Below are 12,770 nucleotides of genomic sequence, written 5' to 3' on the forward strand. Positions count from 1 at the left end.
CAATCAAATGAGGAAGAAAAGAAAGGGAAGAGAGGCTCCTTGTGGTCAACCCAGAGGCCATCTGACCTCTCACACCAAATTGGAAAGTATTCCTCCCCCCCCCCCCCGAATTTTTCCAAACCGAACTTAAGCCAGATATTTATTGGGGATTTGCTGCCCCCTCCTGGCCGTCACCATCCAAAGCAGCTGACAATGATGGGATTTCAGAAACCGGGACACACACAAGCCTAGATTTGAGGGCTGTGATCTCAGCTGACAGAGAGGGGTGGGGTGGGATTTTGCCAGTCCTCTCTGGGACCCCAAAGGGTGGGTGGTCGTAAGCGGACAACTGCTAGGCAGCAGCTGAAAACTCCCCTTGCTCCCTTACACACAGATTAAACCAGATTACTTCCAACCAGATTAAAATTGAAGAGCTGCTCTTACAAATCTGGTGATTGGCCCAAAGTCACCCAGCCAGTTTTTGTGTCTCAGGCAGAACTAGAACTCACCGTCACCTGGTGATTGGCCCAAAGTCACCCAGCCAGGTTTTGTGTCTCAGGCAGAACTAGAATTCACCGTCACCTGGTGATTGGCCCAAAGTCACCCAGCCAGGTTTTGTGTCTCAGGCAGAACTAGAACTCACCATCACCTGGTGATTGGCCCAAAGTCACCCAGCCAGTTTTTGTGTCTCAGGCAGAAATAGAACTCACCGTCACCTGGTGATTGGCCCAAAGTCACCCAGCCAGGTTTTGTGTCTCAGGCAGAACTAGAATTCACCATCACCTGGTGATTGGCCCAAAGTCACCCAGCCAGTTTTTGCACTTAAGGCAGAACTAGAACTCACCATCACCTGGTGATTGGCCCAAAGTCACCCAGCCAGCTTTCGTGTCTCACATAGAACAAGAACTCACCATCGTCTGGTGATTGGCCCAAAGTCACCCAGCCAGCTTTCGTGTCTCAGGCAGAACTAGAACTCACCATCACCTAGTGATTGGCCCAAAGTCACCCAGCCAGCTTTCGTGTCTCAGGCAGAACTAGAACTCACCATCACCTAGTGATTGGCCCAAAGTCACCCAGCCAGCTTTCGTGTCTCAGGCACAACTAGAACTCACCATCACCTGGTGATTGGCCCAAAGTCACCCAGCCAGTTTGCGCGTCTAAGGCAGAACTAGAACTCACCATCGCCTGGTGATTGGCCCAAAGTCACCCAGCCAGCTTTCGTGTCTCAGGCAGAACTAGAACTCATCATCACCTGGTGATTGTTGCAAGGTCATCCAGCCGGTTTTCGTCACTGTCTCCTGGTTTCTAAACAGATGCCTTAACCAAACTGACTCTTCCAATTGCAGAATTAATGAGTGCAAATTCTAAAAGTGACTTCCATTTTGGCGCCCCCCCCCCTTCTCTTTTCTCATCCGTGAGCCTTTAGAGGCAGAGACTGCATTGGTGTACAACATTTTTTTACTTCAATCCTTGGGAAGCACGCGAAGCGGAGAACTTCCCTGCGCGTTCTGAAAAAAAATTGCTAAATGACGCCAACCCGTATTTAACGGTTTTATTGTTTGCCTCTGAGTGCTGGAGAATGCACCCAATTCGCCATTGAATATGCAGAACACCGGAGGGGACGGTGGGATGTTGATTTGGGGCGAGAGCCAGCATCTGTCTCTAACGGGGACTGATTACCGTATTTTTCAAAGTATAAGAGGCTCCGAAGTATAAGACGCACCGAGCTTTCGGGGAGGAAAACAAGGGAAAAAATTCTGCTTCTGCCTCCCAGCAATTTGCCTCCTTGCAGCAAACAGCCCGTTTCAGTTACAGCACAGCCTGTTAGCACAAGCAGCTGATTGTGGCCTTCCCACACCAGCTATTTCAGGCTGCAGGGATTGCCATAGCCTATTGCCGCCTCCACGCGCCCCATTTTCGGCCTCCGTGCACCCCGTTTTCCGCCCGTTCTGGGACAGCGGGGATCAGAATGGGTGGAAAAAGGGGCACGTGGCGGTCAAAAACGGGGCGCGCAGAGGCCAAAACAGCTGATGGTTGGGAGGCCGATCCAACCGACAATCTGCTGCTTGCGCTAATCAGGCTGTGTTGAAACAGGCTATTTTGCGGTTTGCTGCAAGGAGGCAAATCGCTTGGAGGCAGAGGCTAAAGGGTGGGGGCCAGCGAGTGGGAGTACATTCGTTGGGTAAGACCACCCAAATACCGATTTACAAATCAAGGGGAAAAGGCAGACACAGGAAAGCAACATGCTGGCATCTCCACAAAGGGATGAGATGTTCTGGGTCACGTCAAACACACACCGGTTTTCTGAGAGCTCTCCGTTCTCCGCCATCTTTTTTCCTACTGGGGACTCTGAAGAATTCAGGAAGCAAGGTGCTAATTTCCCCACCGGCTATGAAATGTGTGTGTGTGGGGGGGTGTGTGTCTTCCAAACTGCCCTCGTCAACCGGTTCTGAAGATTTCACACCTTCGCTGTGAATGTGAAAAGCTGATTTTTTTTCCATCCGATTCAGGGAAGGGGAATGAGAACACGAGTGGGATCCCACCCATGTACGCTTCCCTGCTCGGTCAACAGCGGTGCCCCGGGGCCTTCACCTTCATCCCAGGAATTAAGGTCTTCGTTCCGTCTCGGCTGTTTCCATACCGTCGGCGGCTTCGGGCTCCTCGCCGTCGAAGTAACGCTCTTCCTCGTCTCTCGAGACAATGTCGAGGTTATCAAACTCTGGATTCTCGTCGACTTCACTGAGGGGGGGAAGGCAGGGGATAAAGGAGAGAGCGGGAAAGGGTTCAGCGTTTCACCATAGGGCGTCCTTGTCTTACGACAATCCAGGGGTGGGCTTCTGGGCGTTTGCAGGGATTCCGGAGAAACTCTAAGATTCTATACAGTTCGGAGAACCTCCAAATCCCACTGCTGGCTGGCCCTGCCCCTCCCCCTCCCCAGAGTCCCCTTGTGGCCCGTTTTGGATGCAGGTAAGTGTAGCGCGTGCACGGAGGCTCGGGGAGGGGGAAAACAGGCCCGTTTCTGGCCTCCAGAGCCTGGGGAGGCTGTTTGCGCCCTCCCAGAGGCTCGAGATAAACATCCGGAGCTCAGGGAGGGCAAAAACGCCCCTCTGCCGTGGTGCAGGAGGCCAACTAGGCCAAGCCCACCCAGCAACAGGGCAGAAAACCCCTTGTTAAAATTTTTGAAACCCACACCTGATTCAGCCCAAAATCATCGTTGCTAAGCAAGGCCGTTAAGTCAGGTTTTTTGCCCCATTTTGTGACCTTTCGTGACACAATTGCGGAGTCAATCGCTGTGGTTGTTAAGGGACTCATGCAGTCGTGAAGCGAATAAGGCATTCTTCATCAACGTTGCGCGTCACAAGCCAGCTGGGAAAGTCACAACTGCCGATCCCTAGAGCCGAGGTGGCGCAGTGGTTAGGGTGCAGTACTGCAGGCCACTTCAGCTGACTGTTATCTGCAGTTCAGCAGTTCTAATCTCACCGGCTCAGGGTTGACTCAGCCTTCCATCCTTCCGAGGTGGGTAAAATGAGGACCCAGATTGTTGTTGGGGGCAATATGCTGACTCTGTAAACGGCTTAGAGAGGGCTGAAAGCCCTATGAAGCGGTATATAAGTCTAACTGCTATTGCTATTGCTATCCCATGACTCCAGGGCCTGTGTAACTGTTACATACAAGTAGTCCTCGACTTACTACCACAATTAAGCCCAAAACGTTTGCTGTCAAGTGAGAATTTGTGAAAGGAGTTTTGTCCCATTGTAGCCTTCTTGCCACTGTTGTTAAGTGAATCGCAACAGTTAATATGTTACTAACCCGGTTGTTAAGTGAATCCGACTTCCTCCTATTCCTGTCCTGTCCTAGTCCTGTTCCCGCTCCTGTTCTGCTCTGTTCTGTCCTACTCCTATTCCATTCTGTTCCATTCCCACCAGGCCACTCTTCAAGGTGTGAGCGCTAATAAGTCAGAAGTGGGGAAACTAAATGAAAATTGTGGTATGGTGATAGTAAAATATATAAATTTTTAACATATACAATTTAAACTGAATGGAATATATGTGATTGTGGATAGAACGCACGAAATGTACTTGTGACCAATGGATACGCTTTCTACAAGATGTAATGAAAGATGATTCTTTTCTTTTTGTGTCTTTTCTGTATTAAAACTAATATAATTTTTATATAAGAAAAAAGAAGTGGGGAATGTATGAGCTCGGTTACGTGGGCTTCTCTTGCCCAATCCATAAATCCAGCTTAGTGTTAGGTGTGCATGCAATTCCTTCAGGGATCTCCCCTGTCCCGAGTCCTGCCCTTACCTGTAGTCGAAGTCCATATCCTTGCCCTCCAGGAAGTGCTGGTACATACGGCTCGTGAACTCTTCCCGCAGGAAAGCCTTCTCCTCCACATCGGGGACCCATTCGTCGGCATCAGGGTTGAAATCCTGGTCTGAAGAGGGAAGAACAGGAGGAGGGATGCTCAGTGTCTCTTCCAGGGCTGGGGGACAAGCCGCCCTTCTCTGTTTTCATGCAACTTCCTTAACTTTTATTTATATTCCAACTTTATCAGGCGGGATATTCAGCGATGAACATATCTGACGCAACTTCATCTTTTAATGACCCTGTAATCCCTTGCGGGGTGGTGTCTGGGCCACTGAATGGAGCTAGCAGAGTGTTTTCATGGCCAGATGCCCTTCCCTGTCGCCAGTATGGAGTTTTGTTCAGCAGATATATTCTCAGTGTGCCCAGAGAGAGAAATATCTGCCGCTACCTGGGATCAAACTCACAACCTCCTGATTGCGAGGTGAGAGCAACACCTCCAGGCCACCGCAACACAACTTTCTCCTATTTTCCCCCACAACAATCCTGTGAGGTGGGTTGGGCTGAAAGACTGAGGAACAAAATCACCCAGCTGGCTTCCAGGTTTAAGGCGGGACTAGAATTCACCGTCTCCTGGGGATTGGCTCAAAGTCACCCAACCGGCTTTCATGGTGGGACTAGAACTCAGCACATCCCGGTGATTAGCCTAAAGTCACCCAGCTGGCTTTCGTGCTTAAGGAAGGCAGGATTAGAACTCACTGTCCCCCGATTTGTGCCTTAACCACTAGATCAAACTGCCTCTCCTACTACTCCAGATAGTAGAGGCAGCTTCCTCTAATATTGAGGGAGACAGAAATCCTCCCTGGCCGTTTAGGAGACAATAAAAGAAATCGATTAAATTGTATTTAATTTAGAATTTAATGTAATTTTGAATTAAATCCTATCCATTACTCCCCTTTTCCCTGCAAAGCCCCAGGTTCTCCACTGTTCTCCCTTTGAAGCAACTCGGCTGCTCTCAGGGCCTGGGCCCTTTAAGATCCAACCACTAGATCTTACTTCCTCGTTTCACTCACCTTGGCTGTCCTGGTCACTGTCTTCCTCCTCCTCTTCTTGGCAGGCCTCTTCCTGCTCCTGCTGGATCAGCAGCCGCTGCTGGATGACCTTCTCCTGATAGGAATCGAGGAGGATGCCCGAGAGGGAGCAGGAAGCCTCCAGTTTACAGTGGCCCAGTTCCTGCAGCTCCTCATCGCTCAGATACTGTCCAATGTACTGCTCATACAGGAGGGGGTCCCGGCCCCTCATTTGCTCATCGCTGAAATATTCTCCACCTGCAAGGAATGGGGAGAGGGGTGTCTGTGAGCCTCGGACATTTGTTTCTCTCCTCTCCCTCCTTCCCTCTCCCTTCTCTCTCTCTCTCTCTCTGCCTCTCTCCTCTTCTTTCTCTTTCTCCTTCCCTCTCCTCTCTCTCTCCCTTCTCTCTCTCTCTTTTCTTTCTCCTTCCCTTTCTCTCTCCTTCCCTCTCTTCTCTCTCCCTTCTTGCTCTCTCTCTCCCTCTCTCATCTTCTTTCTCTCTCCTTCCCTCTCCTCTCTCCCTTCTGCTCTCTATCTTCTCTTTCTCTCTCTCTTTTCCTTTCTCTCTCCTTCCCTCTCTTCTCTCCCTTCTTTCTCTCCCTCTCTCCTCTTCTTTCTCTCCTTCCCTCTCTTCTCTCTCCATCTCTTCTCTCTCCCTTCTTGCTCTCTCTCTCCCTCTCATCTTCTTTCTCTCTCCTTCTCTCTCCTCTCTCCCTTCTGCTCTCTCTATCTTCTCTTTCTCTCTCCTTTCCTCTCTCCTTCCCGCTTCTCTCTCCCTTCTTCCTCTCTCCCCCTCTCTCCTCTTCTTTCTCTCTTCTTCCCTCTCCTCTCCCTCTCTCTTATCTTCCCTTTCTCTCTCTCCTTCCCTCTCCTCTCTCTCTCTCATCTTCTCTTACTCTCTCTCCTTCCCTCTCTCTTCTCTCTCCCTCCCCCCTCTCTCTAACATACATCCATCATATGCAGCCTAGACAGTAATAGAACAGCTGCCTGATAGTTCAATCCAAGATAAGAGCAGCAAAATTACTGCACACCACACACCCTGGAGAATAGTTGACAGGTCTCCTTGCCCTGTCCTATTAAAAAGAAAAATCTAATTCTATTCGCCACGAAGACCCACGCAGCCTCTGCTCCAGCCTCCCCGTGGCGAAGGAAATAACGGCATTTATTGCAATCTTATTTATTCCAATGATTTGCACATCAGCTCAATCCCAAGGTTCTAGACAGCTTACTATGCATGACAAACGCATAACTACCTTTTCCCTCTTCGCTTTCTTCTCAAAACGAAATTCCTCTACAGGTGTTACTCTTCAAAAGTGAAATTTATTACTTGGCAAAAACCAGGCACCAGCCTGATTGCTGCATTTTATGCCAACTGGAGTTTCTGAGATGTTTTGAAAAGCAATCTAGGGACAATTATTGCCAGAAATAATTAATTAATTCTGTCTGTCTGTCCATCCATCCATCCATCCATCATCCATCCACCCACTCACCAACTTATCACTATATCCATCCATCCAACATCCATGCATTCTTTCTCTCTCTCTCTCTCCTCCTCCCTCCCTCCTCCCTCTGGCTTAGTTACACAGCAAACTCCAATTCTGTCTTTGCGCAACGGAACTACTAACTAGCAAAATAAGATGAACCACAAGCAGCTAATATATTGTGGGCATGTGGTCTCTGTCTAAGTTGGAGAACTGTTGTGGCCCGGCAGGAGCCGTTGGAGCTGCCACCAGACTCCGACAGCGAGGGGCCCTATGAGTCGGCCCTGGAGGAGGTGGAGGACCCTGGACAGGGTGCCGACTCCAAGCAGGGCGAGGAGAGACTGGTTGGCCACCAGGTAGCGGCGGAGCCTTGGATCAGAGGGAGTGTTCAGGAAAACACTTGTGAGTTGCTTCAGGATGCACCCCTTCGAAGGGCTACTCGGCAGAAGGAACAACTGCGTAAATGTAGGAGATGATTGCGCTTAGCTGATGCTGATTAAGACCCTCTCCTGATTATGAAAGAGACTGTTTGTGCCACGCCCTGTTTGCAGGAGTCAACATTCACGATTCAGAGAAACCAACTTGGAGAAGTGGTTTGCTGTGAGAGCTTGTTTGCATTGCCTAGGTTTGTAAAAATTACTGCCAAGAGTGTTTATCTCTTTGTTTATTTTGGGCTTGCAGCCAACGAGAGTCTGGACTGATTAAAAGTATTCTTATTTACTTTTGCTTGTGGCTTTCGTTTCTGGATGGAGAAGGGGGGGTCAGAACAGAGAACTATGCTGAATGAACTTAGTCCTGTCATTGCAGTCAGCCACTAAGAATAGATCAGCAATTTTTCCATATTAAAACCTGGAAGTTATGCTGCGAAAATGGTGGCTGGTCCTTCTCCTTAGTCCATAAACCCGTGACCCGTCAAAACCGCGGACGACAAAAGCGCTCTCGACGAAAGCGCGTACCTGATGTCATCAGCAGCGCGACGAAAAAAATTAAAAAATAAATTAAATCAAAATTAAAATAAAATTAAAGCAAGCCGATTCACATAAAGGTAAGGGTTAGGTTAAGGGTTAGGTTTAGGGTTACGTTAAGCGTTAGGGTTAGGGTTAGCGTTAGGTTAAGGGTTAGCGTTAGGTTTACCGTTAGGTTAAGGGTTAGGTTTAGGGTTAGGTTTAGGGTTAGGTTTGGGGGGGGTTAGGGTAAGGTTTTCGCTTTAATTTTAAATTTTCCGCTCACAGCGCGATGTTTTCATCGCGCTGTGATGACGTCACGTACGCGCTTTTGTCGAGCGCAATTTTGTCGTCCGCGGTTTTGTGGTGGAACCCATAAACCTGCCAATCCACAGGTTGACTTTTAAACAAACTGTAAACCCATTCCCCCCACCCACCCACCCCAAAAAAAACCACTCAGGGCCCCAGTACCTCTGATGAGTTGTTGCAAAGCTGCGTAGCGCTTGTTCTTCACCCTCGTGTGCAGGGTTTTGCCCAGATTTGCTTTGCGGATCTCGGCGCAGTAAAAATCTGCCTCATAATTGCCAGAGAGATGGTGGAAACAGGGTAAATGTTCTTCGCGCAGGACCGTTCGGAAGCGCTCCAGGAAGACCAGAGGCTTGGTGTGGTATAAATTCCGTAAAATGCCCAGTTTCTGGGCTGGTGTAAAATCTGGTTCGTCCTTCTGTTGGCTCTGGACCGCTAAGCGGCTGTTAGCCACGGTGTGGAACATGGCAAGCAGAGCAGAGTCCTCCTCTTCCATGGGACTATCAAGGACCACGTTTGAACCAGAGGACTTAAAATTCCCATTATTGTAAGAAGGTGACCGTTTGCCGTTGGAGGTCTCCTCTCCGTTAGGGGTGCCACTTTCAGCATTCAAGTCCCCCGGTTTTTCAGAGCCTTGGTTAAAATCTTGGGCAGCCTTGCTCCCATTAGTTGGGGTTAGGTTTTCTGTCTTTAATTCACCCAAGCACCAGGAGAGAGACGGCCCCATTTTGGACCTGTATTTGTCCACCGAAGAATTTTGGCCTGGGTGCCAAGAGTCCTCCTCCCTGCGTGAAGGCGATTGAAATGTTCCTTTCCTGCTCAGGGAATAGTTGTGTGAATTTGGGACTCCTGACATTTCTTCCCCCCAATATGTGTGACCCCTAGGGGAGCTGCCAACCGTCCCGAAGCTGCACATATCTGAGGCTGCATCGCCAGAAGACGCTCGGCAAGACCCATCAGAATCTCTGTTGCTCTGCGAAGGGCAATCTTTGCTTGCTGGAATTTCCATCTTGTGATTTCTTGCCTTGATTTTGTCTGGAAAATTGCTCTCTAGGCAGATCAACTATTGGCTTCCTCCCCTTTTCTCTCTCTTAGGGAATCAACAGCTAGAAAGAGAAAATCATTTTTGCAACACTGAATGAAACAGATATCAAATGCCCCCCGACCCCACCCACCCAAGAGGGGGAATAACATCTACTGTACTGGGACAACCCAAGACTGTGGCTCAGAAATAAATTCAAATAAGCTTGCCATGAATCCCAAGAGGTGTTCTGTGAAGCAGAGTGAAATGATAGAGAAGACAAATTCAAAATTATTTCAGTGAATTATTTCAATGGCTATACATTTTGGAAGGAAGACCAAGATGATGTTGATATCTTAAAACAGACACTTTAATGGCATGGAAAAGACAGAACGACTACCCAGTGGAAGGAGGAAGAGCATGGCTGCTCCTTCCCCAGTTATACTGATGGGAGCTAGAGGGCCACTCCACCATCCCTTAAGAAGGTCTGGATCCACTCCAAGCACATGTCCAGATATTCAGATTTAAGGGCCTCAGCTGGACAAAAGGTTCCACATCACCCCAATGGACTGGAGGCTAAAACATATGAAGAACGGTTACAGGAATTGTATATGTCTAGTTTAATGCAAAGAAGGACTAGGGGAGACATGATAGCAGTCTTCCAGTATCCCAGGAGCTGCCACAAAAAAGAGGGAGTCAAGCTATTCTCCAAAGCACCTGAGGGCAAGACAAGAAGCAATGGGTGGAAATTAATCAAGGAGAGAAGCAACCTAGAACTAAGGAGAAATTCCGACAGTTAGAACAACTAATCAATGGAAAAAAACTTGCCTCCAGAGGTTGTGAATGCTCCAACACTGGACGTTTTTAAGAAGATGTTGGATAGCCATTTGTCTGAAGTGGCGTAGGGTTTCCTGCCTAAGCATGGGGTTGGACTAGAAGACCTCCAAGGTCCCTTCCAACTGTGTTGTTCCATTTCTATCCCTGACTCTAGAAAGAGTGCAGAGAAGAGCAACAGATGATTAGGGGCGTGGAGGCTAAAACATATGATGAACGGTTGCAGGAATTGGATTTATCTAGTTGAATGAAAAGAAGGACTAGGGGAGACATGATAGCAGTCTTCCAATATTTGAGGGGCTGCCACAAAGGAGGGGGAGTCAAACTATTCTCCAAAGCATCTGAAGCGATGGGTGGAAACTAATCAAGGAGAGAAGCAACTTAGAACTAAGGAGAAATTTCCTGACAGGTTAAACAGTTAACCAGTGGAACGACTTGCCACCAGAAGTTGTAAATGCTCCGAGACTGGACGTTTTTAAGAAGAGATTGGACAGTCATTTGTCTGAAGTGGTGTGGGGTTTCCTGCCTGAGCAGGGGGTTCGACTAGAAGACCTCCAAGGTCCCTTCCAACTGTGTTGTTCTATTTCTATCCCTGACTCTAGAAAGAGTGCAGAGAAGAGCAACAGATGATTAGGGGCGTGGAGGCTAAAACATATGAAGAACGGTTGCAGGAATTGGATTTATCTAGTTTAATGAAAAGAAGGACTAGGGGAGACATGATAGCAGTCTTCCGATATTTGAGGGGCTGCCACAAAGGAGAGGGAGTCAAACTATTCTCCAAAGCACCTGAAGCGATGGGTGGAAACTAATCAAGGAGAGAAGCAACTTAGAACTAAGGAGAAATTTCCTGACAGGTTAAACAGTTAACCAGTGGAACGACTTGCCACCAGAAGTTGTAAATGCTCCAAGACTGGACGTTTTTAAGAAGAGATTGGACAGCCATTTGTCTGAAGTGGTGTGGGCTTTCCTGCCTGAGCAGGGGGTTCGACTAGAAGACCTCCAAGGTCCCTTCCAACTCTTGTTATTCTGAGTGCCAAGCGCTCTGGAGCAGGGAGGACCCCAAGGGGAGCTGATGGGCGTCGTTGCCAAAGGAAGGGACGCCTTTCCAGGGCAACCACCCCACCAAAGCGTGGGGGCGAAGCCCAGGACGGAAGCTCACCGTTGGAAACGGCTCCCGAGGCTCATCCCGCTCCTCCTTCGATCTCTTGCTTCGCGGGGGAAGGTAAATCAAGTCGGACCAGCTCTCTCCGAGCGATTTCCGGTTCCTGGGCGGGGCCGCGGGGATGGCGCTCCGGGCGGGAATCGGGGCTGCGGAAATTTTCGTTCCGGGAGAATTCTAATGGTGCGAGTCTATGGAGATTTCTCAGCCATCCCGAAATTTTGCAAAAGGCAACTGGAGACTTTGGGGTTTGGTTTTTGTTTTGTTTTTCTCTTTGAAAACGTTTCGCTTCTCATCCAGGAAGCTTCTTTAGTTCCATCTCAGTCTCAGAACTGAAGAAGCTTCTTGGATGAGCAGCGAAACTTCTCCGAGGAAAAACAAAAATCCGGGAAATGCTTAGATATCTTATTAACTGATTTCGTTTCAGAATGTTATAAAAGGTGTAATGTTATTGTAAGTTTATTGAAACTGCGAATGAATGCCAGTAGGTGGTTGTGTCTTTAAATACAAATGATTTCAGATAAAAGCACGTTTAAATAATTGTAGTTAAATGAGAATTGTGGTACACTGATAGTAAAATACAGAGATTTTTTTATTTAAAATGTACAATTCAATATGAATGAAGTATATGTAATGATTGTGGAAGAAACGCACGAAATGTATTTGTAACCAATCGACACGCTTTCTACAAGATGTAATGAAAGATGATTCTTTTTTTGTTTTTAATTAAAACAATAAAAAAAACTTTTCAAAAAAAAATCCGCCTGCCTTTTGGGAAAAAAAGCACCTTTGAGATTCTAAATAGGCAACTAAAGAGGCAGAAATAGAGAACATGGGAGAAAAGAAGGAAGAGTGGGAGAAAAGACAGGGCAGGATTTTTTAAAGAGGGGGGCGGGATCACAGTCATAGTTGTAGGGCATTACAGGAAGACTTATTTCCTGATTTTATTTCTTTTTTAACAATCTAGGTAAAAATAGGGAATCAACTCCCTGGGTCCTGGTCAATGTAACCCACTTCAGAGTTGGCGTTATGAGGAAAATAGGTTAAGCAAGGTTATGTTCACCCCTCCCAACATATTCTCTACATCTAGCAGTTGGGAAAAGTTCAACAGACTGAGGAAAAGCAGAGAGGAAGGATGGATAAGTGTTGGTGTTTTAAGATGTGGCTGATTCGAGGCCAGAAGTACATCCAGCTGCTAGTGATGTGTGCAGAGGCCAAACGTTTGAACTTATAAAGTCACCAATCGCAGGAGTGTTCCACCGTGGCAACCTTTTAAGATCTGTTATCTGAAGATGCTCCTCCAAATGACAGCTGGACGTTTTTCCCTTGAAAACTTTTCGCTTCTCATCCAAGAAGCTTCTTCAGTCCGGAGACAGAAATGAAGAAGGTTCTTGGATGAGAGAAGCAAAGAGGGAAAAAAACCCAAGAAAGAACAGTTGTCTTTTGGAAAAAGGAACTTTGGGACAACCATGACCTGGATGATTAAGAATCTTCATAGATTCTAGAGATTCAGTCCTCCAGGTCATGGTTGTCCCAAGAATGCTTTTTTAGGAGGCAACTGGATTTTCTTGTTTTTTTTCTTTCTTTTGAAGACGTTTTGTTTCTCTTCTTGGATGAAAAGCGAAATGTCTTCAAAAAGAAAAAAAAACAAACAAGAAAATCCAGTTG

At 47.6% G+C, this 12,770-nt stretch overlaps 1 protein-coding gene across 1 annotated transcript; it reads right to left on the reverse strand.

Moving 5' to 3' along the window:
- Window positions 1-1,517: 1,517 nt before the first annotated feature.
- CCDC97 (coiled-coil domain containing 97) lies at window positions 1,518-11,185 on the reverse strand. The gene is made up of 5 exons (XM_032228352.1): window positions 11,103-11,185; window positions 8,254-9,194; window positions 5,360-5,614; window positions 4,287-4,416; window positions 1,518-2,718 (listed from the first exon to the last, which is right to left on the reverse strand). Exons 2-5 carry the CDS (start codon window positions 9,095-9,097, stop codon window positions 2,586-2,588), a joined length of 1,362 nt encoding a protein of 453 aa, XP_032084243.1. The 5' UTR covers window positions 9,098-9,194; window positions 11,103-11,185; the 3' UTR covers window positions 1,518-2,585.
- Between the last annotated feature and the right edge of the window lie 1,585 nt (window positions 11,186-12,770).

The sequence above is a fragment of the Thamnophis elegans genome, chromosome 12, assembly GCF_009769535.1.
Source record: "Thamnophis elegans isolate rThaEle1 chromosome 12, rThaEle1.pri, whole genome shotgun sequence".
NCBI lineage: Eukaryota > Metazoa > Chordata > Lepidosauria > Squamata > Colubridae > Thamnophis > Thamnophis elegans.

Bases quoted from the DNA above. Each gene is read 5' to 3' on its own strand.
- CCDC97 (XM_032228352.1), bottom strand. From the start codon at position 9,097: ATGGAAATTCCAGCAAGCAAAGATTGCCCTTCGCAGAGCAACAGAGAT. The intron at 5,615-8,253 runs GTACTGGGGCCC...CATTCCTTGCAG, and splicing joins TTTGCAACAACTCATCAGAG to GTGGAGAATATTTCAGCGAT. The intron at 2,719-4,286 runs GTAAGGGCAGGA...TCCCCCCCTCAG, and splicing joins GATATGGACTTCGACTACAG to TGAAGTCGACGAGAATCCAG.